This window comes from Colletotrichum chrysophilum, assembly GCF_026319265.1.
Source record: "Colletotrichum chrysophilum strain AFK26 chromosome Unknown scaffold_107, whole genome shotgun sequence".
Lineage (NCBI taxonomy): Eukaryota > Fungi > Ascomycota > Sordariomycetes > Glomerellales > Glomerellaceae > Colletotrichum > Colletotrichum chrysophilum.
The window spans coordinates 17,005-42,704 of record NW_026517394.1 but is presented as its reverse complement, the minus strand read 5'-3'; the positions used below and the strand labels follow the sequence as shown (position 1 = coordinate 42,704).

Here is a 25,700-nt window from a genome sequence, read left to right as displayed (position 1 = left end):
GTTGCATACTATCGTAGATCTGCGTGGCATCTGAGCAATCGCATCGTCCCGTTTGGGTTAGAGCGCCGTCTCCAGCCGCGCACAACGCTGAATGGTCCCCTCATTTGATGTGCAGCGAACCAATGCACGGATGCTGCAACTTCATGCTCTGGCACATCCTCGGTGAGAGATTGGCTAGTTCGATCTCGTGGCGCGGTTTGGGGACCTCGGCTCAGCTTCCCGGAATATGGTTTGCAGGGGTTGGAGTTGCTTCTGCTCCAGGTTGAAACGTGATCGTTTCGACTACAAGATTGGAGAAGTAGCCCTTGATGATACTTAGAGCATCAATGAAAACAACGAAAATCATCCGACTATTTTCAGTTTCTGTATACTGATTCAATTGTGAACTACGACAATGGCTTTCTCACGAGAAGGTTTTACGGTCGATGTTATTGCCCAATGGGTGAGAAAATCAGTACTCAACCCGTTTCTATCAATACCAATTGCCGCCGGGCTAGCAGTGGCCGCAGCGCAAGGTCACGGAGCAATTGGGATTTCCGGAGTTAAACCCGAAAATGTTCGCAGACTAGCCTACATCGCTGCGCTCGCTAGTTTTGTTCTTTCGACGACGGAATATCTCAACAAATGGTCAGCAAATAACTGGGTGACGGACAACAAGTGGGACTGGGATCGAGAAATCATTGTCGTCACCGGCGGCAGCAGCGGCATCGGCGCAAGCATCATCAAGCACATCTTCGCAAGAAACCCCAAAGCGACCATTGTAGTGGTTGACTTGGCACCGTTATCATGGGAACCACCCAAGGGCTCCAAGCTTCACTACTTCAAGTGTGACCTGACCGATACGGCGGCACTGAAGACGCTTTGCACTCTCATTCGAACTCAGGTTGGGGATCCTACGGTTCTCATCAATAATGCCGGCATTGCGCGGGGTGCAACAATTATGGAAGGCTCATATGCCGACATTGAGCTCACCGTGAAGACAAATCTCATTGCGCCCTTCCTATTGACGAAGGAGTTCCTGCCGTATATGGTTCGCAGAAATCATGGACATATCGTCAACATCGGGTCAATGAGTTCAGTGGTCCCACCCGTCAGAATCGCAGATTATTCTGCAACTAAAGCAGGACTAACCGCCATGCATGAGGTCAGTCTACTGGTGACCACGCCCCAAAGCCGACGCTTGACTAACATAGTACAGTCTTTGCAACTCGAGTTGAAGTACATCCACAAAGCACTGAAAGTTCGACAAACCCTTGGAATCTTCGGCTTCATTAGGACGCCTCTTGTCCCGTTCAACCCCGGACAGCCACATTTTGTTATGCCACTGCTTCATGTCGACACTGTTGGTGAGGCAATTGTGAACGGGCTTTACAGCGGATACGGCGGGACCATTTACCTTCCTAGAATCATGTCTTTGGTGACTGCACTCGTAAGTTGTAAAATCATCCCATGAACAATTAGCATGGGGCTGACAAAATCAAACAGAGGGCAGGGCCAGAATGGATATGGCGCCTAGCGCGAGAGACAACCGCCAGTGCGAAGGATATCCCTTACACCCCCCGCCAGAAGATTAATGACTTGACGGGCACGTTTGACTTGGAAGAGGCTAGCAAGGCAAAGACCAACGGGATCAAGAATGAGGAGCTTTAATCATCAAAACATTTCATCAATGTAAGTAAGTATATTTTGTTCACAAATGCCACTCCTCGCGTGATCTCTGCCCAATTTAGTAAACTCAATCGTGACATACTCGCCGCCACGCTGCCAAGTCTTCAGCGTCAATCATCCAGCTCGGCTATTGAGCCGAGGTGATGTAAAGCGAACGACAGGGGCCAAATCGAGATGAACTAACCGGGGTCTTCGACTCACCGTTCCTCCGACCCTCCGGTCCTCCAACGGTTACATTTTTCCGTTGGGGCTAATGCAAGATGTCTTCAGTCGTCGCCATTGACCAATGGAGTGATATTCAATTCATTGCACTAGCAGACCCAGCAACGGTTTCCCCTCACCTTCCTGGTCAGAGCTCCCCTGCTCATCGGCTCAGTTGTGCGAGCTGTTCCGCCACGCGATGAACACTGGCCGTTTCATAAGCCCGCCAATAGTTCAGACTTTCAGCGGAAGATCGCACGGATGTGCTGGTTATTGTCGGACGAAGAAGCGCGAAACGTGGCACGAGCCGAGGTATGGGCGCTTCAGGCTCAGGTAACCAAATCAACTACGACATAACTTGTAGTCCCCGCACCGAGCAGGGTTCTGCTACTCAAGCTGCTAGACTTCTGAAACTGACTTTTTGGCCTCATCCATTTTGTCTCTTTGGCTACGAGCTAGATCATCGCCGGTATCCCACAGTGCTTACAGATGCAAAACTTCTAGATCAACCAAAATCATGTCGAAGAGTGAGGTACCTAGTTATAGCCAATTCGCATGCGTGGGCACTGGGTTCGCGGGCATTGGGCTTGGCGCGACGTTGAAACGGTGGTATGATATCGGCGACATCCAGTTCTTTGAACGAAACAGCAAGCTAGGTGGAACGTGGTTTGTGAATCAGTATCCAGGTATGGAAAACACGGAGGAATAACTAGGGAGGATGCTGACGTTCACTTCAGGATGTGCTTGCGATATCCCAAGTGCGCTTTACAGCTTCTCATTCGAAGCCAATCCCGACTGGAGTCGGGTCATGCCACCGCAGGAGGAATTATGGCGATACCTGGACCACGTTGCGAGGAAATACAACCTCACAAACAAGATGAAGTTTGGTGTTGACGTTGAGAGATGCGAGTGGTCAGAAGCCCGTCATCGCTGGAGAATGACCATTCGGCGGTACAGCGATGACAGCATCTTCACCCATGAGTGCCAATTCCTGTTCACGGCCACAGGGCAGCTCATGCAGCCGAACCCAATCGATGTCCCCGGAGCCGAGAACTTCAAAGGTGCCATCTTTCATTCCTCTCGGTGGGATACGAGTGTGGACATTGAGGGCAAGAAGGTGATCGTGTTCGGCAATGGCTGCACTGCAACACAGCTGATACCAGCGATCGTGGATAAGGTGAAGCACCTCACGCAGGTGATCCGAACGAAGCACTGGATCATGGAATCAGTCGACTCTGCCAACACGACGTTCATGAAGAAGGTGTTCGGCAGCGTTCCCGGTACCATGACGATCCAGCGGCTTCTCATGTTTGCCTGGGCAGAAGACTCTTTTCGTGGGTTTTACATGACTGATGCCGGGACGCGCTACCGCAAAAGAGTGCAGGCGCGGGTTGAGAAGTACATGAGAGCAACAGCACCGGAGAAATACCACGACAAGATCATTCCCGACTTTGAGCTTGGCTGCAAAAGACGCGTTTTTGACTCAGGATACCTCGAGAGCTTGCACTCGGAGAATATGACTCTGATGGATGATCCGGTCCTTGAGATCGTACCAGAAGGAATCAGGACCAAGGACGGCATGATTGAAGCAGATGTAATAGTCATGTGCAACGGCTTTGTAACGAACAATGCGGTTGGAGGGTTGAAGGTGGTTGGGCGAGGCGGCGAGACGATCGATCAACACTGGGAGACCTTTGGCGGCGCAGAAGCGTACAACTGCACCATTCTAAACAACTTTCCCAACCTTTTTGTGCTACTAGGTAAGTCTCTTGGCGCGCCCTACAAGTTTCATTATTTGCTGACTGCGGTTTACCAGGCCCTAATTCCCTCACTGGGCACACTTCTGCAATCATCGCCGCTGAGAATTCCATCAACTTTTCATTGCGTATCATCAAGCCATTGCTAGATGGCAAAGGCACCATTGTAGAAGTCAAGAGGAATGCAGAAGAAGAATATGTCGAGCAGATGCAAAGAGACATGCAAGATAGAGTGTGGTACACCGGGTGCAATAGCTGGTACCTGAGAGGCTCGAAGGAGGGGAAGAAGTGGAATGGGTCAACATACCCTTACTCACAAGTCTACTTCTTGTATCGTTGCTTGTTCCCTAAGTTTGGCGACTTGCAAATAAGTGTAAGTCTCCGATTTTGCGCGTCACCAAAGGACATGATATTCTGACAAAAGGTATCTAGGGACCTACCCATCCCGGACGAAGACGAAGCACCTGGCGGAAGCCAGCAATGCTGGCTTTAGCGGGATACTTGTTGTCAATCTACCTGGGCATCAGCCGGAACCCACTTGCTCGAAACCGGTATTGGCAGCAGCTCAGGACAATCACGCAGTTGCTGAGACTCATGTTGATCATGAAATTGAGGAGCACATGGAGGAAAGTAGTGTGAAGAAGTGGTTTAGGGCCTAGACGGACTAGACGACTTGGCAAAGAGTTGGCAGAAGCATATCGAAGTAAAGTTCAATCCCAGTAACAAGTTTTGATACGATGATGCACTCGATATGTAAACGATTCCCTCACAACCACAACCTAGTATGCCCGCGGATCTTGTCAAAACCTGGCCCCGCATTTATGGATGATGCCATCGCGGGTAAGCTCAGCACCATGGTGTCAGCAGCGATAAGCTGGGGTGCATCTCCAGGCTTATCTTGCGCCATGTCCTCAATCTTTTGCACCAACATGCCGTCTTTTCCTGGTACCTGCAGCTAGCCAGGGCGCTGTAATCCAATCAGGAAGGTGTATGAATCCCTGAAATCTGTGTTGGCCGTCGCTGCGCCGCTCGTATTCAGCTATCCCACATTCCACCCCTGCAGCTTGCTTTGAAGCCAGCGAGTTCATTGGTGGTTCGCCCCTGGATATTTCGGACGCGATGTCGGCATCGCCTAAAGGGACTTTGGTTCTCTGAATGTCAACATTGCTGCGCCTGCTACACCGATGCTTGAAATGCTGAGGCTCGGATGGTTTCCACCTCGCCGATTGCAATTGTCGTTGAGAACCCTTCACAAACAAATCTACACATCGCAATTGCTTTCCTCACCTGCTTTGCTTCAATCCCTCTGGGCCTACCTGAGCCCATCATGGATCACAACTCTCAGGCCATCTCCGCAGCAGCGTCGACTGTGTTCTTGCTTTTATCACCATTTCGGCTATGGAAACTGCGCCAAGAATCTATCAAAGTTGCGTCAGGCCATCGGGGATATGTGACACTTGTGGGTTTGAGCCTATGTTGGGATCGATCGTATGGAGACTTACCCCAAGCAGATAATCGCAGTCTTGCTGGCCCTTGTGCAGATTTTCTTTGGCGGTACACGAGTCTCGCTGGTAACTGAGTTCGACGTCGGTCACTTTGCCGCGATTACCTCGTTTTTCGCATGCATACTACTATGCCCTCTGCTGTTCTTGGAGCACTCTCGCTCGGTCAGACCATCTGATCTTGCAATCATCTATCTGCTCGTATCCTTGGCATGTGACGCTACCGAATTCTGGTTGGCTTATGAAGGCGGCAAACTATACAACGACGATGCTCTCTATATGAGCATAGCCAACCTGACACTGAAGCTTGTGCTCATCATCGCTGGAAGCCGCGGCAAGGCATCGATCCTACGGAACACTGGCGAACAATCGTCTCCAGAAGAAGTAGGTGGCGTGCTCAGCAGAACCTTCTTCTGGTGGATCAACCCGATCCTCGCCCGCGGAAACAAGTTCGTCCTCTCCGGAGACAGTCTTCCTTCGTTGCATACCGAGCTTTCATCGGAGGTGCTTAGACGTCGGGCCCTGAGATGTTGGGATCAGCGAGGTTAGTCAGGACCCCAGGGATCCAACACTTGGCATCACTGACCCATCTGAAGTCAAGCCAGAGACCAAGATCACCTTACCTCGCGTCTTAGTTAGCAGCCTTTGGTCGCACTCCCTGGCCCCGATTATCCCCCGACTTTCACTCATTATCTTCCGCTATGCCCAACCAGTCTTGATCAGTACGGTAATCCGATATCTGAATTCGTCATCTGTCGAGTCTTCGCAAACTGGCTATCAATTGATATTCGTGGCTTCAATAGTTTACATCGGCCTGGCTGTAAGTTTCTCACCCTTTATTGGGACTGAACGAAGGCTCACGTTCCATGGCAGGTTTCCAGCGCTCTTTACTTCAATCGCTTGAACCGACTTCAGGTCATGATCAGAGGAGCGTTGGTTGGTCTCATCAACAACAAGTCATTGACCCAGCAATCAGTAGGCTACGATGATGCCAAGGCCATCACGTTGATGAGTACCGACGCAGAAAATGTCGGGCAAAGCGCACGACAGTTCCACGAAACTTGGGCGCAGATTATTGAGGTTTTCATAGGTACAGTGATGTTGGCCCGACAGGTTGGCTGGGCTTGTATGGTACCCTTTGTCATGATCTTCTGTGAGTTTTTAGCTCCTATATCTGGCTTCGGTGAACGACTAATGCCCTCCTAAGTCTGCTCCCGCATGAGTAAATATCTGGCTCAAAACCTTCAAAGCAAACAGAAGGACTGGAACGAAGCTACGCAAAAGCGCCTCGCCATGACAACTTCGATGCTGTCCTCGATGAAGGGGTTGAAGATGCTTGGGGTGACTAACTATGCCGCTGGGCTAGTCCAACATCTCAGAAAACAGGAGTTACACATGGCCAGCCGTGGTATGCTTTTCGTCACACTATACAAGACGGCCATTGACCCATACTTACGCGGAATGCAGTCCGATGGATGATGGTGGCTTACAACGCTAGCGGTATGTCGTCCAACACACTGAGAAGGTCGAATTGCTTACTTTACCAGCCAATGCTTTGGGTCTTTTCGCTCCCATAATTACCCTCATGGTCTTCGTCATTGTTGCTAGTATCAACAAGAAGGGCCAGTACCTTGATACTGAAACCGCCTTTACCACAACAGCCCTTCTTGGATTGGTGACGCACCCGGCAAACATGATCATGACGATTATTCCACAGGCTGTGGGGTCGCTCGCTGGCTTCCAGAGGATACAAGACTATCTACTGCAGCCTCCTCGAAGTGACAGCAAAGTCTTGTTGATTGAGTCTGACGACGCAACGACCGAAGTTGCGCCAGCAATTGTTATCGAGCGCGTGGTTATTCAACAAAATGCCTCAAAGCCTCCGATTGTCAGCAACGTCGACGTCAACATTACCCGTGGCTCATTAGTTATGTGCTCCGGTCCTGTGGGATGCGGGAAGTCGGCGCTGGCCAAGGCTCTGATAGGCGAGCTCCCAATCAGCAGCGGAACAATCTCATTGTCTTCCAAGCGCATTGGATACTGTGCACAGTCACCTTGGCTGCCAGGAGGCACATTGAAGGAGGCCATTTGTGGGTTTCTGCCGGAGGACCAAAGCTGGTACGAAGAGGTGATCCAACTCTGCTGCTTGAAGGAAGACCTCGAAGCCCTCTCTACTGGAGACCAAACAATGATCGGAAGTCGCGGTTTGAATTTATCTGGGGGACAAAGACAACGCGTGGCTCTTGCGCGTGCACTGTACGCGCGTTGCGACATCATGCTTCTGGATGACAGCTTCAGCGCGCTGGACGGTAAGACGGAACGTCAAATCGTTGACAACCTCATCGGTTCGGAAGGATACTTCAAAAAGGCAGGGGTTACCTCCTTTATCATTACAAACTCGAGTAAGTCGAGCTCACCGTGGAAAGCTCTGAGGATCTTCTGACAGTTGTAGCCTCGTACTTTAAGTTGGCTGACCAACTGCTGATTCTCGGCAATGGCTCCGTGACCTACAAAGGCACCTGGGATGATTTAGCTCAAAAGCCCGGAGAGATCCTTAAGTTCAATGATGACGGAAGCCATGATCAAAGCTCGGTGCAAGAGGTCAAGATAGACAAGACCGTATTCAAACAGAAGCTGAAAGTAGAAGAAGGCATCTCTGACTTGAGCCGAGCGGCCGGTGACTTTTCGCTTTATGGTATAGTCCCTCGCCATTTTGGCAGTGCTTATTATCTAACGTTGTATCTCTTTGTAGGCTATTACATTACAGCGGTAAAGCTTCGAAACTTTCTACTTCTGTTGCTGTGCACAGCTGGAAATGCTTTTTTTGCGACGTTTCCACAGTACTGGCTGCAGAAATGGACTTCAGCACCTAATTCAGAGACCTGGTTCTACGCCGGAGGTTATGTCTTGTGCTCATTTCTCGCATGGTGTTCCACCAACGGTTCCATGTCGTGAGTTACAAGTCACATTGCTAGACATTCTTGAAGCGTGCTGACCCCGGAATAGCTCCACATGGCTCTTAATAGCTCCACACTCCGGCATGGAGCTCCACCGGCGCCTTCTGGGAACCGTGATTGAGTTCGTCTCCTTCATTATGACGGCTTCGATACTTGACTGACAATGCGTAGCGCACCGTTGTCCTTCTTCTCAAACACTGACATAGGTGTTACTCTTAACCGGTGAGTAGGCACTTAAGGCGAATCGCGTTCTCTGCTAAGTCATCGCAGCTTCAGCCAAGACATCCAGTTGGTGGATCGGCAGTTGCCACCCGCTATTCTTTCCTTGACAGTCCGCAAGTAGCAGCCTTGGAAAGTCTTACTCCGGCACCCACTAACAGGTTCACCAGAGATCTTCAAACTGATAGTGCAAACGGCTCTGCTGTTCAGCGCCCAGAAGATGATGACATTGGCATTTCCACTGGTTGTGGTGGCCATTTACATTGTGCAGCGGGTCTACTTGCGTACATCGAGACAGTTGCGACTTCTCGATCTTGAGTCGCAATCAGCTGTGTACTCTAGTTTTCTCGAGTCGGTAAGTTATCTATCCACGACGCTTCTGAAATTACTGCCTGACGTCAAGCTAGCTGGACGGTCTTGCAACAATCCGAGCATTCGGTTGGGAGAAACAAGTCGAGAACGCAAACATCCGATCGCTCGATAAGTCGCAACAGCCTGCTTACATATTGTTCTGTCTTCAACGTTGGCTGTGTATTGTACTTGACCTGATTGTGGCTGCAATCGCTACAAGTCTCATGGCCTTCGCTGTTTTGATGAAGGGTACAACGACGGCAGGACAAATTGGCATGGCGCTAAACTTAGTGCTTGTCGTGAATTCGACACTGTTGAGTTTTGTGTCGGCTTTCACAAATCTAGAGGTATCCCTTGGTACGATGTAAGCTGTTTTTTAATTTTCTCTCTTCCTCTCAACTTCTTCCGCCCGCTACCGATTTGGTCTTGAGACGCGACCAAACCAATCCATAGGTAAGGTTAGTAATCTGATCGTTTCACTGACGAGACGACAGCTCTCGCCTAAAGAACCTCGAAGAACAGACGCCAAAAGAAGATAAACCAGGCGAGGACTATGTTCCCGAGCTGTCGTGGCCTTCAGCTGGAGTAGTCGAGATCAATGACGTGACAGTGGCTTACAAGTACGACCGAAGGCACTTCAACGTTTCGTTCTCAAACTGACGGTATTCTCCAGTTCTGAGGCCGTTGTTCTACAAAATGTCACCGTCAAAGTTTCTGGTGGCCAGCAACTTGTCATCTGCGGTCGCACGGGAAGGTATGTCAGCCTGAAAATAACAGTGAAGCAGAATGGCTAACTTCAATACAAACATAGCGGAAAGAGCACTTTGTTGCTGGCACTTCTCCGCCTGCTGGATGTCAGTTCTGGAAGTATTAAAGTGGACGGAGTCGACCTAAGCTTAGTCCCACGTTCATTGATTCGAGAAGACTGCTTCATCACTGTCTGCCAGGACCCTTTCATTCTAGACCAAACCAGCCTTCGCTTCAATCTCAACGTAAGCAGCTCCAACCTAACTCCACAAGACATTCCGCATACTTGCGCGATGCATGTGTACTGACACCCCTCGCTTCCAGCCCATATCCATGGTGGGATGGCGCGGCCTCGCCGACGTCCTTATCATCGATGTTCTTCAGCGGACTGGTTTATGGTCTCACTTCAAATCGGGCAAGTCTGAGATTTCTCCCTCGGAGGCCAAGGACATCCTGGATACCTCTATGTCATCTCTACCTCAAATGTCTACCGGTCAAACAAAGCTGTTTTCACTTTCAAGAGCGATCCTCCAAAAGTCGATTGACGCTGCTGAGGCCTCTGTGTTGAGTGGACAGCTTCTCGGAAAAAAGATTCTTCTCCTTGATGAGGCTACAGCTTCGCTGGATCCCGACACCGAGACTGCCATGAGCCGCATCATTCACGAAGAGTTTACCGCAAAGGGACACACGGTTATCGCCATATCGCACAGACTTGGCGGCTTAGCCGAGAATATGCGGGAGGGCCAGGACGCGGTTGCCTTATTGTCAAACGGGAGGATCGACAAGATTGGAAGTGTGCATGAAGTGCTGGGTACTACGGCTCTGGACAGCTGAATATGTCATGAATCCAGGGCTCAAAGAGTCTAGATCATGGAAGAACTTCTGAGTGCAACTGATAAACAACTGCTTTGTTTCCGTGTCATGTACAAAAGCCTGAGGGCTGCAATATGTATTTCCAATGAAGTCGCGGTGTTGACCATGGCTACTCTTAGTAATTGATGTTATTAGAAATGGGCTGACCCAACAACAGCCTTGTATTCTTCTTCCTCGTTGCTCTCTGTGTCTCCGTCATCGATATCGGTCCTGTCACGCGTGAAAAAGCCCTTGAACTCGCCGCATGGCTGCCTCAAGTCGACCTCTTTGATAATCCAAAGCATTGCTCCTGTGAAAGCAAACGCTCCGGCTGCGGTGGCCAACATGTAATACAGGGTGGTGGTTTCTGGCGCTTGATCCATGCTGAATATGCTGGCTGCGAAGCCTAGCGGAACGAAGATTGTGGTGATGACGGTAAACAGCTTGATGTTTTCGTCCTGATTCTGATTCAGTGCGCTTCGCATAAACTCCACGTCGCCACGCATCAAGTCCAGCTCCATCTCGATAAGATTTGTGATTTTATCTCGGTTTCTCCGCTGCCAATCTCCGCGACAAGCTGTACGGGCTGATGGGCATGATGCACGACTATATCGCTAGGCACATCAGGCCCGACTACAACAAGCCCGTGGAGCAGGTCTTTTCCGATGACTGCAGGACAGCTTTGATGCGCACCCTACATAGGGATCCATCTTGGAATTGTCACACCAGTACTACGGTTCTCGACATACCGTGGCTTGGCCATTCGCCTGAGGTCTCGACTCCACGCAGCCGTGTGATGAGGGAGAAGGGATGGGGTTTGGTCCTCTGACATGAAATGAACGCAGATATAGGTAGGTGTATATCCACTTCGATGACAACTTCCAGTCATGGGCCCAATGTTTTGGTTCATTCTTTGACTAAATGGATGTTGATGACGACGAAGCATTGCCAGAGTGCCATGATGCTGATGGTTTTGTTCAGCCGCTGGATAAGCATGTCGGCGTGATGTACCCAATCATTCCTACGGTGGCAGGCCGTTGTGGTACCGCGATTCGCCCCGTACTACCTGTCGATGCCATTTTCGTGTTCTTGGGATGTGACGGGCTGGCTGTTCTGCGACCTTCAGGGGACGCTGGCTCTTACGAGGCTTTTCACAAAGTTACGTCGAAGATCTGATGACGGGAGAGAGTATGGGAATGTTGGAAATGGGCGAGGTCACGCTGATGGACGTCAAGCTGGTATGAAAGTTAAATCATCTTTCCCTACACTACATTCCCATCTCCATTTTCGATGGTTGAAGGCAAGTAAACTATTCATGTAATCTCCCACGGAACAATTTCTTCTTGATATCCCGGCCACATCTCGCCATTCATAGCTCCATCCACGATGGCGGGAGAGATCAAAACATGGTAGGATTCTTTTGGGCGCACAATGAATGGCATGTTAAGGCCGGCGAATGTGCATATCGAATCCCCGGGGCATACATCACGATTTCCAACCCCAAGCCTACCATCTGTCGTAATAAACAACCTTCTTCTCCTTAGCAACAGGCACATTGAGCTGCATTGCACTTTCAGTAATTCGCATACCCTCTGTGGGTTACGCTCAACTTCTATCTCGTTGAGGGCGTCTTTACAGATGTCAGACCAGCCCAAATAGATTGTGCGTAGGATTTGTGCCATGGCATGACCGAGAGAATCTGTGATTGCAAATGTCGTTCCAGCAGCATCTGAAAAGAGCTTCGCGACTACCCGGATGAAATGCCTGCCACCTGCTCGGGGGTCCGCGTGGAAGGTGAGCTTTTCGCTAACACAGCTGCTAATCTGGCTAAATTCTTTCCCCCAAAGCTTCAACCGGAGACCGTCATCGCTGAACGATGCGGGAAGAGAGGGGTATTCAGTGAACCCGACATTGAGGGAAACCGGTAACCAGCTCTCGTCCTCTCGAAATAACCCATCAGAAGCGCGGTATAGCCCGTCTGACCTAGCAGTCCAGTCAATGGCCCACGAGGGTACGTTGTATAGCTGCTTGAACGGTCCGCCGTTTCTGTACCACTTGTCGCATATGCAGGATGTGTATAGAGCCTCCAAGTTTTGGCTTGATAAAATGAGGCATCTCGTAGCTTCAATAAAAACGTCCTCAACGCTGCGGCTATAGTCGACTTTGATGCTGCCAAATACACTGGGAAACAGATCTCTCAGTGCATAGACTCTGTCTTGGGGATTTGAGCACTCCATTTCCAGAACATCTGGCAGGAACATGCTCAAAAGTCTCGGTCTTTCGCTACCACATATATCTTCTCGCCTTGCCCATTCAAATAGTCGGTGGTGTATATGGATGTTTGATGTCGCCTCGAAATGTACATGCGCGAGACCTATGCCATGAATGGGGAAGGTCCTCGAATTGAGGCATAGTATCTGAGAGGTTGTGTGCGGAAACTCTTGCAAAGTCCAGGCTCGGGTCCAGTACGGCGCGGTCAGAACTGGCAGTGATTTAGTACTTCCTAGAGACTGTGTCAGACTATCAGGAATCGGTATATTCTCACGCATGTTATCTTCATTGACAAGGAATGCTCTCTGATATACTGCTTTTGAAACACGTTCTGCTTTTGAAACACGTACCTCGTTCGACTATCTTTGCCACTATTGGTGCTGCGGACGACAGCATCTTCACCCATCGCGGCTTCCAGCTCTGAGAACGCTCTCCCATGGCCAATTCGTTGAACGGGTGTAGGAGCGGGAAAAACATCATGCTCCTTCGGTTCGGAGGTGCATGACTGTTTCCCAGCCAGACGAGGACAGCTTTCGCGTTCCGATAGATCTCGGCCATCATGGCGACCTGGGCACTTTTCTCTCCAGAGGAAGACTGGTCGATGCAAACATCATCGACCCAAAGCCCAATTTTGGCGGTAGAATTTGGTTTGATGCGCTTCCTTAATATTCTGAGCGCTCTCGCGCAATTTGTAGTCACGAGAAGGCTCGTAATGTTCGAACCTTCCGCTGGTACGATTTCCAGAGGCTTGGTCGGATGTTCGTTGTTCCATGTGTACGACAAAGCTTCGTACGTAGGCCTATCGTCGATGTTGACCTCCACGAGGTCACAGATTATTGGATAGTTATCCGTGTCGCTGGCATGGAGCCTGATTAGACGCGTGTGACGAGGGCTCGGCAGCGGGCTGTAAGAGTATCGAGGTTTGGTGCTCATTGCGGTGGAAGGTTGCTCGCGGCTGTGGTATTGATTGTGTGAAAGCTCGATAGGCAAATGCAGAAAATCACGTTTTCCGATCGTGAGATAAGTTGGATGCGCTAGGTTGTGCAGATTGCCATCTTTCTCAGCCTGGTGGACGGGAGTCAGACCTGGTCGTGTGAATAGACGCCGAGGATTCGGGACGCCACAACGGAATATTTGTTGATTGGACACATGAAAGAACCGATAGTAATAAAACTCGACGTGTGCCTGTCAGGCTGCGTATACTAGCATTCTAGCAAGCGTTAAACTACTTGGCGCGGGCTCAGTCCGTCAGCCGTCAGCTTACAGAGACAGTCACTAGCAACCAATCACTTTTGCTGATGAAGTCAAGAATAGGGTGAAGATGACGCTCCTTCTGGCCGCGTGAGGAAACGACAGCAATCTTCGGTAGGATGACGGGAGCAAAAGCTGAACAAGTCTATAGTGCTACAGTAAAGAAGGCGGATACATTGAGGGAGACCCGTGGGAGTTCGCCTGCAAGACCATCGCCACCAAGGGCTACCAGTGCGCTGACAGGCGCGAAATTTGCTTTGCCGACCCGGAGCAAGTCGCGGGATGGTGTGATTAATGGGCAGACCGACCCATAAAGGAGGTTGTACCCAAACGAGAAAGGCAGTCAAAAGTTGTGACGGGCGTATGCACCAGGTTACAGAGACGAGGACTTTTTGAGAGGCATCACTGAGACATGGACGAAGGCAGCCGCAAACCTACTTCGGTACTTGCATATAAAAGAGATGTAGTAATGCCGGATGGACTCAGCAACTTGTTTGTTTTGTTAACTTGCCTTTGCGAGAGCCTCTTACAGTCCTGCTTGTCCTGTCACAGGATAGGCAACCGGACAAGATCATCAGATACATGTAGGTTTTAGACAGAGAGGATACGAAGAAACTGCCGAAAAAGGGCGTAACATCCGATGCTACCACACTGCTTATTAGGGCATTTCTGGCCCGGTTCAAGGGCTAGATGAACCATTCCGTTGGGGTCCGGATGATCCCGGACGGTGCGGGGCTGGTCGTCGCCGGATGAATTGGGCCCTTTCGGAGCTAGTTCCGGAATCCAGAATCGGAGCCCAGGCACGTGAAGAGTGATGGGCGCAAATTCAATCACTAGCGGACCATTGAAATGAGTGAAGACAAGTTTCATTCACCAAGAACGTCGCAAGATGCATTCTATTCTGCCATGCCGCGCATTAAACAAAGTCATTACATGTGCCCCTACCCTTCTCTCGGATAGATATCAATGCCTCATCATCACAAACTTAAGAAATATTAAAACAACTTCGAAGAACACCCCCTGCTGTGTCACCAAAATCAGCACGCTGATCTACCTCCCGAACAAGCTAATCCGGAACTTGCCCTTCTTCCCCTGCATCGAGCTGCGCCCGCTCATCGGCCTCTCGTCGTAGCTCATGATGCTCGACGCCGGGCGCCCCAGCGTCCGCGGCGGGCTGTCGTTGTACATCTGGTGTTGCTGCTGCGACGTCTGCGGGTGTATCTGCTGCTGCTGCTGCGGTTGAGGGATGGGCATGGCGTAGTCCCCGCGAAGCGCCTTCTCGACGTCGAGGTGCTGGCGCTCGTACTCGTCGTGCTTGCCCTTGGCATCGACAAACCGCTGCTCCGCCTGGCGCCGGCGCTCCTGCAGCGCGCGCAGCTCGGCGTCGAGCTGCGTCATCTGGCCCTGCGCCTCCTCCATCAGGTTGTGGTACTCGAGCATCTTGCGCTGCAGCGGCTCCAGAACGCTTTTGGAGATGGACGGGCTCTGCAGGCGCGAGATCTCGTCGCCGGCCAGGCCGAGGTTCATGCCGGCCGTCGGCGGGGAGGGCGGGCGCAGGCCGGCGGGGTTGGAGGGCGCGCGCTGCGGGTGGTGGTCGCCGTTGTTGTTGATTCGGGGAGAGGAGGAGGCGGCGCCGCCGGACATTTGGAGGGCGGGGTCGGAGGCGGTGGGCGCGCCGGAGGTGGAGGACTGGCGGCGCGCGTGGCGTTCTGTGCGCCGGCGGGAGTAGCCTCCTGCGCCTGCTCCTGATGCTCCGGCTGCTGCGGCGGCGGCGCGGGAGGCCGGGGACCACTCGTCTTCGGGGTTGCCGGCGTAGGGGGGCAGTTGGGAGTTGACGGGCGGCGGTTGAGGGTATGAGCGGCGGTTCTGGGAGGCGTTTGCCATGGAGGGGGGGCCGCTTCGGGGGCCGGCGGCGCGGGCTTGGGTGCGCGCGCCGGCGGGCTGGGTTGTTGGGACTACTCGCTGCTGCATTGTGGCAGACATTGTCAGCGGTTGTGTGTCTTTTGTCGCGGTGTTCGCGAACGCGGTGGTGGTGGTTTGTGGTGTTTGTGTGAGGTAATGGATGTGTATGTGCGCGTAGGTGTATGTGTGTGTTCGTCTGATGATTTTTGGGCAGCACGAGCAAGCGGGTGTGCCCGTGTTTAGGTGTGAAAAGGGAGGGGAGGGAGGTGGGAGGTTGGGGGGTGCGAGCGCTGGCTCCTTGTACGAGGAAAGAGTTTGAGGAGGTAGCATGAGGTAAGAAATTCTGGAGGCTGGTGGCACGGTGCCTGTAGCAGCTACCAGCTCCAAGCAGGTCTTGCTTTTCCCTCGGGCTCCGTGCTCTCTCTGTTTGTACTTTGTGTGGGATGTCCAGTGTAAGCCACAGTGACCTAACTCACCTGTTGATGGGCCGCCTGGGCGAGGACGGCGTCGTGCAGCTCAGAGTTTGTCTGCTCGCTGGGGGCGCCGGTGGTGAAGCGAGAGTCGTCGTCGAGGGAGGGCGATCGAGGGCGGCGGTAGCGACCGTTGCCGGTGCCGTTGGCGGTGTTTCGCGGCTGGCGGTCGTTTGTCTCATACTGGCCGCCGTAGTCGACAAAGTCGCCGGGGAACATGGGCGGTGATCCCTGGTGGTGGTGGTTCTGCTGCTGGATGCCCATGGCCATGATTGCGAGGAAGGCCGCCGTTTGAGCGTTGTGTTGGGAGTGACAGTGGGAGGAGGACGAATGAGACACTACGCTGTAACTCTTCGTCCGGGTTCTGGGTTCGGTGTCTCTTCTGTCTCTCGATGGAGGCTGGGAAAGACACGAAGCTTGATGATTAGGGGCCAACCCTGAAAGACGGCAAAAAGACGTTGGTACTTTTTGACAGGTGCAAAAAGATCGAAGATCAACAGACTGGAACGACGGGAGCTAGGAAAGAAAGAAACACAGACATTTCCTTCTTTCTCGAGCGAAGAGCCAGACTATTACATTGACAGTATCCAAGTGGCTGGGAAAAGGCGACGACACTAACAATTTTCGCAGCAGAGCCCACAATGGCACGACGACGATTACGTGCATTGGCCCGTTGGGTGGTGGGCTGTCACTCTGTCTGCGCTGAGCTCGGGAATGTCAGTGGCTGGGTCCCCACTAAGCGTCTCCCGTCGCCTGTAACTGGTCGGCTCCCACGCCCCGCGGGTCCCCGTCGGGAGCAGCCAAGGAGCGTCCCCTTTTTTTCTCCCAGCCGCTGAGTTTCAACGGCCAGGGTCTATCCTCCCACCGCACCCTGGCCTATTAAAAGAGATGGCGGCGGGAGGAGACTGGCAGACTATTGGACTGCGGTCGATGTCTGCTGCCGTGATTGCTGCATGCGAGATGTGTTGTTTGCCTGGTGGCTGCTCCTTTTTCGTATATGTGGCTGACTGCTACTTGACGCAATTGGATGCAGTGGTGCTTGTTCGTCCAGGGGGTTGTGCGATTGGCGATCTCCATCGAGCCTACCCAAGTGGTTGGCGATGGTGATGGCTAAAGACACATCACAGCTTCAAGACCCATTTTGGGCTGTCATGCTTTGGGCTTCAAGGGTTGCCGCGTTGTTCCTGCTCAGAGGAGACGCCAATCAACTGTGATGAGCGGGGCTGGACGTTGCTGAAGAAAAGCGTGTTTGATGCGAGAGATAAGAGGAAACCGCATTTGCGACAAGTCTTTGATCGCCTCATGATGAAAGACGGTAAAAACAACGGCCGCTATCCCACAAGCGGTATACCTACCCCAGGACGACACCCTAAGACACTGAGAGGCAGTATGTCTTAAAATCTCCGATAAGCGAAACATGGCCACAACAAGTTTGCATGGCAGGTTGCGACATGATGTGGGTGGACTTCGTCATAAACAGATTGCGAGTCGCGGGGTGATGGGCGGTGAAAGCAGCACAACGCCGGCATAGCACCGGGCCGGTGGAGAGATAGCGAGGACCGGAAGGCCTGTCGCCGATTCCGGTGCCTGCGAACCGGAGATTTCGGAGGGTGGATCGGAGGTGGGTCCCGGCGCTAGTCCTGCGCACGGGCCCTCGTCAAACCCAATTGGCCTGGGCGGTGACATTTCCGAATTTCGCGACGATCGATAAGCTAGCTCCCTTCAGACCAACAACTTCTCACCATTCATGAGCCATCAACGCCAGAATGCCAAGGAAAGCGACCACCACCATGGGTCACAACGAGCCTCATCTTCACGGTGATGAGAAAGACACAATGACGGAGCAGGAGCGGAAGTATGAATCAACTCGTACCATGAATAATTCACTTGCGACGGCTAACGTAATTCTAGGCGACTTCGCAACCGCCTTTCCCAGCAGGCCTTCCGGCGCAGACAGCAAGAGCGCATCCGAGAACTCAGCAATAGGGTCAACACGGATCAGAAACCAGAAGATGAGCGAGTCGCAGCTCTTCAGCAGGAGAACCGCCAGCTCCGGGCGCAATTGGTCGAGGTCCAGACAAAACTGTCTCGGCTCATGGCCAGCTTGCAAGGGTTGAATGATACGGTGTCCAAGACCCTCAACGACACAGCTTCAGGTGGAGGCAAGACGCACGAGGGCCCGAGTGGGATAGAAGAAAGTCGCTTGCATCAATCAGAAACAGCTGATGCGCTTGCGCTACGGTCGATGGACATGACGTCTTTTGACACCACACTATTTGACTTTGATGCTCACCTAGGTCATGAACCAGCTGCAGGTGAGTGCTCATCCGTATCACCACGGAAACTCATTCTAACTCTCAAAAGGACAACTAGACGACACTGGTGCGCTGCCCGAACTGATCAACGCAGCCGGCATCAGCCCTCTGTACAATCAGATCCCGAATATCTGGAGTTTTGAGTACCAAACCGGCGTTGAGCCATACCAGGCAGCCATGGCAGCAACTCAAGAGTCAAGCTTGGTCCTCAGAAAGAATTGGACGCTATCAAACTCGCCATTCTCGGACCATATCCAGCTCCTCCAACGTCTTCTAAAGAGCAAGTTGGCCGCCTCCGGATTCTCTCCCGAGGGCCAGCCCTCAATGCAAGGGTAATTATCTCACAATACCTCACACATACCCAACCTACACAGGAACTAACCCTCCAAAGCATCTACCAGCCAGTTCTCATGGTCCTATCAATGTTCAACAGCATGACTCGCCCCGACGTGATGGCCTGGTACGCCAAAACACGCTTCTTCCACATCATCGAGCTCACCGCCTGGCAACTCTACCCCTCCGCCGCCACCTTCGACAAGCTTCACCAGCGCTACCGGCCAACAGAGGCGCAGATGAAGCACCCGCACCCCCGCGTCATCGACTGGATCCCCTTCCCCTCCATCCGCGACCGCCTCATCCAGCTGCACGCCGCCAACCCGCACATCGACCAGATCTTCTGCGACGCCGTCACCGGCTACGTCGTCGAGACCACCATGTCCGACCTCGTCCGCGGCGCGCCCGACGTCACCGTCTACATCCGCGTCACCGACCTCATCACGGCCATGTCAACCACCACCACCGACGAGGATGCCGACACGACGACGACGGCAGTTACGCTCCCGGCGCCGGACGTGACGGCTCTCTTCTCGTCGCCGGCGTACGCCCGCGCTGCGTTCAAGCAGCTCAACATGGACAAGGGCGCGTCGTATTACAAGATCGACCCGGCCTTCTACGCGAAGTACCCCGAGCTGTTCGACCACGCCAACGACCTCACCGCAAGCGGCGTCCCCCTGCGCCCGAGGTCCCAAAAGGTCCTCACGTACCCGCGGCCCCTCGACGCCTCAACCGTGGAGACGTACCGCAGTTTCATCGACTTCTCGCTGGACGCGTCGCAGACGATATCCTCGTGACCACCCCCCCGACAAAACGCACGCTGGACACACGGGTCAACATCAAGCTCCCTGCTCCCTGCCAAAAGATAAGACAACCCGGGATCCCCATCCGGTCCCCGCGATGCCGAACATATCCGCCACCACGCCGCAAGTAGCCGTACTTTCATTTTAAAGTTTCGAGACACACGCGACATGTTCCTGTCAGTGTTTTGTTGAGCATGAGCACCGACCCACCGGGTTCCCGCACTGACTAACGTAGCAGTTAGTAACCCGCTCGGATTTTATGTCATCGGACGATAATGCGTTCCACGGCGCTCCATGCCATCAGCAACACAAAACAATCAAGGTCAAAATGTATATAGCAATTCCCCCGGGAGCTGCGGGTTGAGCACACAACCTCCCACCCTCTTTCACCATCTCCCTAATCAGCAAACCCCAAAGCCACAATGCCCTCCCAATTCCCCGCGCCCACAGCGGCCCCTCGCTACAGCTTCCTCGACGACTACTCCGAAGGCGCGCACCCAGCCCTGCTCAAAGCCATCATCGCCACAAACACAACCCAAGAAACCGGCTACGGCGGCGACACCTGCTGCGAGATCGCCCGCGGCCACATCAGGCGGCATCTCGGCCGCGCGGACGTGGGCATCTTCTTCGTCCCCAGCGGCACCTCCGCCAACGCAATCTCCATCGCCGCCTGCCTGCGCCCGCACGAGGCCGTCATCGCCGCGTCCTCGGGCCACATCGTCACGCGCGAGACGGGCGCCGTCGAGGCGTCCGGGCACAAGATCATCAACGTCCCTCCGCTGGATGGTGGCAAGCTCACGCCCGCGTCGATCCAGCGCGCTGTTGATGATAACTGGCACTTCCCGCACATGGCGAAGCCGAGGCTGGTGTATATCTCCAACGCCACGGAGATCGGGACGGTGCACACAAAGGCGGAGCTCGCGGCGATCAAGCAAATATGCGAGGCAAACGGATTACTCCTCTTCCTCGACGGCGCGCGCATCGGGACCGCGCTGGCTAGTCCCGCCAATGACATGACCCTCCGCGACATCCTCGACCTCACAGACATCTTCTGGATCGGCGGCACAAAAAACGGCGCCCTCCTCGGCGAGGCTGTGGTCGTCAAAGACGCGCGGCTGGCCTCCGAGTTCGAGTTCTACGTGAAGCAGCACGGCTCGCTGCTGGCCAAGAGCCGCGTCATGGGCGCGCAGTTCGCGGAGCTCTTCCGCGAGGAGCTGTACTTCGACCTCGCGCGGCAGGCGAACCTGTGCGCGGCGCGGCTGTCGGCGGGGATCGCGGCGGCGGGGTTCGGCGTGTACGCGGTGACGCAGACGAATCAGGTGTTTGCGGTGTTGCCGGTGGGCTTGATTGCGGCGCTGCAGGAGCGGTTTGTGTTTTATGTGTGGGAGAAGAGGGGGGATGGAGAGGCGGTTGTGAGGTTGCTTACGACGTGGGCGACGGAGGTGGGGGAGGTTGAGAGGTTCGTGGGCGTGGTTCAGGGGTGGGGGAAGGCTTGAGTTGGATGAAAGCGATGAATTAATGTTAAGAATGATACAAATACAAGACTAATGCCATGATATCAACATCTGTGCCCTCTTCCTGTAGCCTGGTCTTGATGCAGGATAGCTCAAAACCAACTCCCTAAGCAGTCAAGCATATTAATCCCACTGCAGAACCGGCACATAAGGACACCTGACCGGCCTTCTACTAATCATACGGAAAGTGTATCCTCGTAACGCGGTGTAGTAAAGTATGTCATTGAGACCAGGGAACTCATCTGCAGCGCGCGCCAGCCAAACAACACTATCGTCCCAGCCGTTGGTCCTATACGGGACACAGAGGAAGACTCTCTTCAGGGTTCGAGGAAGGCTTGCAACGAAGCGCTCCGGCGTGCCGATGATCCAAGGCAGCGTGTGGGAGTTTGCCGGTTGAGATGCTGCGGGACGCCTCTCAGTGCCTCCAGCCACGGCATCCAGGTCGACCCAGAGACTTTCCAGAACGTCGAATCCCTGCAGAGACTTGATTAAAGAGTTGGAGGTGGAGGATCTGGCGACGTAGTTGTTGCCGCCGACGGGCAGGAATCTGAGGCAAAGCGTCCGGAGGGTTTTCCCATGCCAGGCTCCCAGAACGGCGACGACTTCAGATGGCAGAGAGAGACTGGATATCTGTCCATTGGTGAAGCTGTATTTGAAGGTTGAGAGCGGTGCGCAATGACGGAGGACGAATTTTAGACCCAGAGGGAGGAAAGTGCTGTTGCTGAGTATGAGCGTGGTGACGTTGTCCAGGACGCCCACCAGAGTGAAGAATAGGTTGTATACCCATTCTGCGGTGCGTGATCCTGCGTTCATGGTGTCGATATAGAGATGCTTGACGGGTCCCAATCTCAACAGGAAGTCCAGATCACTACTGACTAGGCCGCTCTCTTTGGATCCCCTGAGAGACACAGACCTTAGCTGAGAGAGGTTCCGGACATTGATGAACTCGCGATGGGCCCGCCCGTACTCTTTGTTCTGAGGTTTGAGTACGTCCGCGCTCATGATATCGGCGCCAAGGTCCTCTAGATTGGTCATCTGCGCCAGGACGAGCTTGACGAGAACGCCGTAGCGCCTGACAGACACCTGCCAATCGGGCTCATTCTCAAGAGTGGCGGGAAGGCTGAAGGGCGAGATGGCGCGAAGACCGACGGGCGACGCCTCCCTAGAGCGGGGGAGAACCTCGCGCCGCGCAGCTTCGGAGTCCATGCCCAAGTCTTTGATTGCCGTAAGGATGGGCAGCGTGTAGTGGGGACCAAAGTCTTGCGGACCAGGATCATACCGGGAAATGCGGATGTAGAGCTGTTTGACTGCGAGGGCGAGCTCCGGGTCTGACTTGAAGAGCTTCAGGAGGTTGAAGAGCTCATGAAAGGAGTCACGGATGATGAGCGTGCGGTGGAGAAGGCCGCCGTGCATGATGACGTTTCGGAAGTATCGGCTGGTTACGGAGAGGTCTCTGAGAGACCGCCATTCCAGCAGGAGGACCCTGTCGATGGGGTTGTTCTCATGTGTGGTCTTGGCGAAGCGGTCTCTCATCGGTTGCATCGGGCGAATGTAGTCGCATATCATTTCGATCAACTCAGACGGCAGACCGGTGAGGCGAGCCATTTTTGCGTTGACCAATGGCGACAGCTGGTGGGTGACACTGAAGTTACAGGATGCCACAGAAGGCGAGGATGGATTGCTTGAGGGAGTAATTGTTGCTGTCGCCCACAGTCGCAACGGATGGCACAAACGCGATGAGGACTAGAGCAGCAGCAGTTGATTTCAGATTTCATAAAGATACCGGCTTGATATACTTGAATGTCACCTGTTTGGAGCAAAGACGTATTTCTCAGTTGTCCAAATTGAATAATAATGGAAGCGTTAACAAAGTTGTTGGGGTTCTCTAGAGCATAAAGCTGCGGGGCACACATAAAGCAGACATACAAAACCGTCTCCACATACCTTTCTTCTGGCAGCCATGCAGAAAACAGGAGTTCACTCTGATTGAGTAAAGAGGAATAATAGAAACCTTTCAAAATGCTGTAGTCAAGATTGAACTTGTTCCTCCAAAGCAGTCCCAAAACTCTTCGCGAAATCATTGGACAAACCAGCCCAGATGGGTGGCCGCTACAAGATTTCGCAACTTCACTAGAGCCACTGAAGGCGGTCGGGGTATGAAGAAGGGGGCTTTGTAAAAGGCTGTAATGGATGCTCTCTTTCGTTGAAAGATTCTTTGCATGCTTTCTACGCCGGCTCTTGTCACCAAGGTATCACCGTTAGCTCACAGATGGATATCGACGACAGAAGACAAAGTCTTTTCAAAGTTTCCTAATGATGCTCGAGCTAAGTGAGGCACCAAAGGTAAGACGAAAGAATTCTACATCTTTTACATCTGAACTCATCTCTATTGCTCAAGATTGTAGTCGAAGTTCGAAGACGTGGAAACTCAATATAAAATCTTTCTGCAGCCAATGAATGCCCCAGTACCGACCAATCGGCTGTGGAGTCGAAGATTATTTCGATAGACGCTCCGAGAAAACGTCATAGTTCTCAGCCTTTCGAGGGGGTGGTAGGGTCCATGAAGAATTTAACGATGTCGTCTGCTCGGCCCAATGGGCATATCAAAGAGACGTCTTGAGGCCTTCTCAGCTGATGAATGAGGGGTAGAGACCTGGCTCACTTACATTGGTCTGGACGGACGAGGACCATAGTCCCAACTGCAGCATCGACGCCGTATTTGGCGTAAGCTTCGCCATGACCAGCATGATAACTCTGGTCATCAACGAACACATCTTGGAGACCTAAGCATTGGATAGCTCTCGTCAGCGACATGAAGCCTTGATGGACACAAGTATGTGGTGTTGATGGACTTACGTCGCACTCCTCCATGTCCTGTGTTTGGCATGAAGAAGCTGGGAATCTTCCTCTCATCCAGCTTTTTCCGGTCAGACTTGAGCAACAACACTGAGTGAAAACGTTCAAGAACCAAACGTTCCAGAGCAGCAGCCAGTTCTGAGGTAGCCTGGTGTGATGATTAGAATATCAATGGGTCCTTGATAAAGGTCGTGCTGGCCGACACGGCGCTGAACCTACCTGTGACAAACGAGCCGCGCCTTCTGCATTGTTGATATCTCCCCCGAAAACAACCACGTGCCATCGTGAATCAGACTGCAAGGCCCTCGCCAATTGCATGACCCGGGCATCGAAAACGCGGACTACTTGCGCGCTCGGAAATCTCATTCCCACGCGCACACCCGATGCCAGCTTATCAGCCTCGCTTGGCCGAATCAGAATTGAGGGCTTGTACGCTATTGCGAGTCCGGCTGTGTATCTCCCTGATTTTATGAAATAGTCCTGAAAGTCTTCCGCAGTGACACCATGTTCCTTCCGATACGATGATGAGAAAAGGTTGGTGAAGTGGCGATCGAACTCAATCAAGTCGTTGGCGGTTTCTTGCCGCTCGGAGACATATGTCTCCAATATCGCGGGGTCGTTCTCCATTTTTATCACAGCGGCGAGTTTCCACCCAATGTTGTATCCATCTTGAAGACTCACGTTCATACCCTGGCCGGCTTTTGGCGAATGAGTGTGACATGCGTCTCCAGTCAGGAACACACGGTGATCTTTGGTGAAGTTGTCTGCAAGGCGTTGGCCGATGGCATACGCGGAGAACCACGAAGTCTCTACAATATCCACCGTGTAGGGACTGAATATCTGGTCGACGCGATGCTTCACCTTGTCAGGCTTGACGTCACTAGCCGCCCAGCCAGGCATCTCCATGTAGAATCGGACCTTCTCATCTCCTTCTCGCGGTATGATGACGAGGTTGCCTGCTGGAGACTGCAGCACGCACTTCTTGCGGATGTCGGGAAAGTCTGTTTTGGCAAAGACGTCCATCACAGCCCAGACAGCGTCGGTGCTGTCCCCTACCATCTTGAACCCCAGTGATTTTCTAACGGAGCTGTGGGCACCGTCGCAACCCTTGAAGTACCTAGTTAGCAATTCGATGAGGTGTCATGAATGATCGGAGTCTTACCAGGGCATATTTCGCTCGATACGTGCGCTCAACTCCGTTTTCTACCGCCTTGACCGTGACGCAATGAGCCTTTCGATCCTTGGCTAACTGGCTGTCTACCTCGACACTCTGGACGTCGCTGCCATACTGGATGTGAGACTGCCCAGATACGCGTTCGATGTCTTTGATCATGAATTCGTTGATCCGGGCCTAAAAGTCTCATTAGGCCTGTCGCTAAAGTCCTTTATGGAAAACGTGCGTACCTGATTCAGGATAACATGGGGCAGCCAACTCAGCCCCGGCTCCGTGTCCGGCTCCAGGTGTGATCTCCGGATCCCGCCGTTGCCGTCCGGAGTCCAAAATGCGAGCTCCAGGACATGATAGGCTTCTTTCAATAAATCCTCCGACAACCCCAGACTCTCCATAATCTCTACTGTCCGGCACTGCACGCCGTCGGCTTGGCCTTGCTGGAGCGGACCCTCCCGGCGCTCGAGGATCTTGAATTTGACCCCGCAACGAGCTAGCCAGACCGCTGCGCAGAGGCCCGCTGACCCGCTACCGCAGATAAGAACGTCGATTTCTTCGGGCAT

At 53.0% G+C, this 25,700-nt stretch overlaps 8 protein-coding genes across 8 annotated transcripts; 5 read left to right on the top strand and 3 right to left on the bottom strand.

Annotated features, from left to right (window-relative positions):
• Positions 1–438: 438 nt before the first annotated feature.
• Positions 439–1,650, top strand: COL26b_010225 (uncharacterized protein; the record flags this gene model as incomplete). Its single annotated transcript, XM_053182932.1, has 4 exons — positions 439–442; positions 570–1,030; positions 1,199–1,429; positions 1,486–1,650. The coding sequence occupies 4 exons, from the start codon at positions 439–441 to the stop codon at positions 1,648–1,650; spliced, it is 861 nt and encodes a 286-aa protein (XP_053033101.1).
• Positions 1,651–2,746: 1,096 nt separating this feature from the next.
• On the top strand, positions 2,747–7,571 carry COL26b_010224 (uncharacterized protein; the record flags this gene model as incomplete). Its single annotated transcript, XM_053182931.1, has 7 exons — positions 2,747–3,629; positions 3,686–3,999; positions 5,435–5,672; positions 5,932–5,948; positions 6,002–6,281; positions 6,596–6,628; positions 6,676–7,571. The coding sequence occupies 7 exons, from the start codon at positions 2,747–2,749 to the stop codon at positions 7,569–7,571; spliced, it is 2,661 nt and encodes an 886-aa protein (XP_053033100.1).
• Positions 7,572–9,351: 1,780 nt separating this feature from the next.
• Positions 9,352–10,236, top strand: COL26b_010223 (uncharacterized protein; the record flags this gene model as incomplete). The annotated part of the gene is made up of 3 exons (XM_053182930.1): positions 9,352–9,409; positions 9,580–9,647; positions 9,727–10,236. The coding sequence occupies 3 exons, from the start codon at positions 9,352–9,354 to the stop codon at positions 10,234–10,236; spliced, it is 636 nt and encodes a 211-aa protein (XP_053033099.1).
• A 4,590-nt stretch (positions 10,237–14,826) lies between these two features.
• Positions 14,827–16,418, bottom strand: COL26b_010222 (uncharacterized protein; the record flags this gene model as incomplete). Its single annotated transcript, XM_053182929.1, has 2 exons — positions 14,827–15,741; positions 16,155–16,418. The coding sequence occupies 2 exons, from the start codon at positions 16,416–16,418 to the stop codon at positions 14,827–14,829; spliced, it is 1,179 nt and encodes a 392-aa protein (XP_053033098.1).
• A 1,520-nt stretch (positions 16,419–17,938) lies between these two features.
• Positions 17,939–19,593, top strand: COL26b_010221 (uncharacterized protein; the record flags this gene model as incomplete). The annotated part of the gene is made up of 4 exons (XM_053182928.1): positions 17,939–18,003; positions 18,060–18,331; positions 18,513–18,795; positions 18,855–19,593. 4 exons carry the CDS (start codon positions 17,939–17,941, stop codon positions 19,591–19,593), a joined length of 1,359 nt encoding a protein of 452 aa, XP_053033097.1.
• A 428-nt stretch (positions 19,594–20,021) lies between these two features.
• COL26b_010220 (uncharacterized protein) lies at positions 20,022–21,095 on the top strand (the record flags this gene model as incomplete). Its single annotated transcript, XM_053182927.1, has 1 exon — positions 20,022–21,095. The coding sequence occupies one exon, from the start codon at positions 20,022–20,024 to the stop codon at positions 21,093–21,095; it is 1,074 nt and encodes a 357-aa protein (XP_053033096.1).
• A 141-nt stretch (positions 21,096–21,236) lies between these two features.
• COL26b_010219 (uncharacterized protein) lies at positions 21,237–22,718 on the bottom strand (the record flags this gene model as incomplete). Its single annotated transcript, XM_053182926.1, has 1 exon — positions 21,237–22,718. One exon carries the CDS (start codon positions 22,716–22,718, stop codon positions 21,237–21,239), a length of 1,482 nt encoding a protein of 493 aa, XP_053033095.1.
• A 1,022-nt stretch (positions 22,719–23,740) lies between these two features.
• On the bottom strand, positions 23,741–25,700 carry COL26b_010218 (uncharacterized protein; the record flags this gene model as incomplete). The annotated part of the gene is given in 6 exon segments (XM_053182925.1): positions 23,741–23,766; positions 23,780–23,896; positions 23,970–24,117; positions 24,651–25,076; positions 25,132–25,320; positions 25,374–25,700. The coding sequence occupies 6 exon segments, from the start codon at positions 25,698–25,700 to the stop codon at positions 23,741–23,743; spliced, it is 1,233 nt and encodes a 410-aa protein (XP_053033094.1).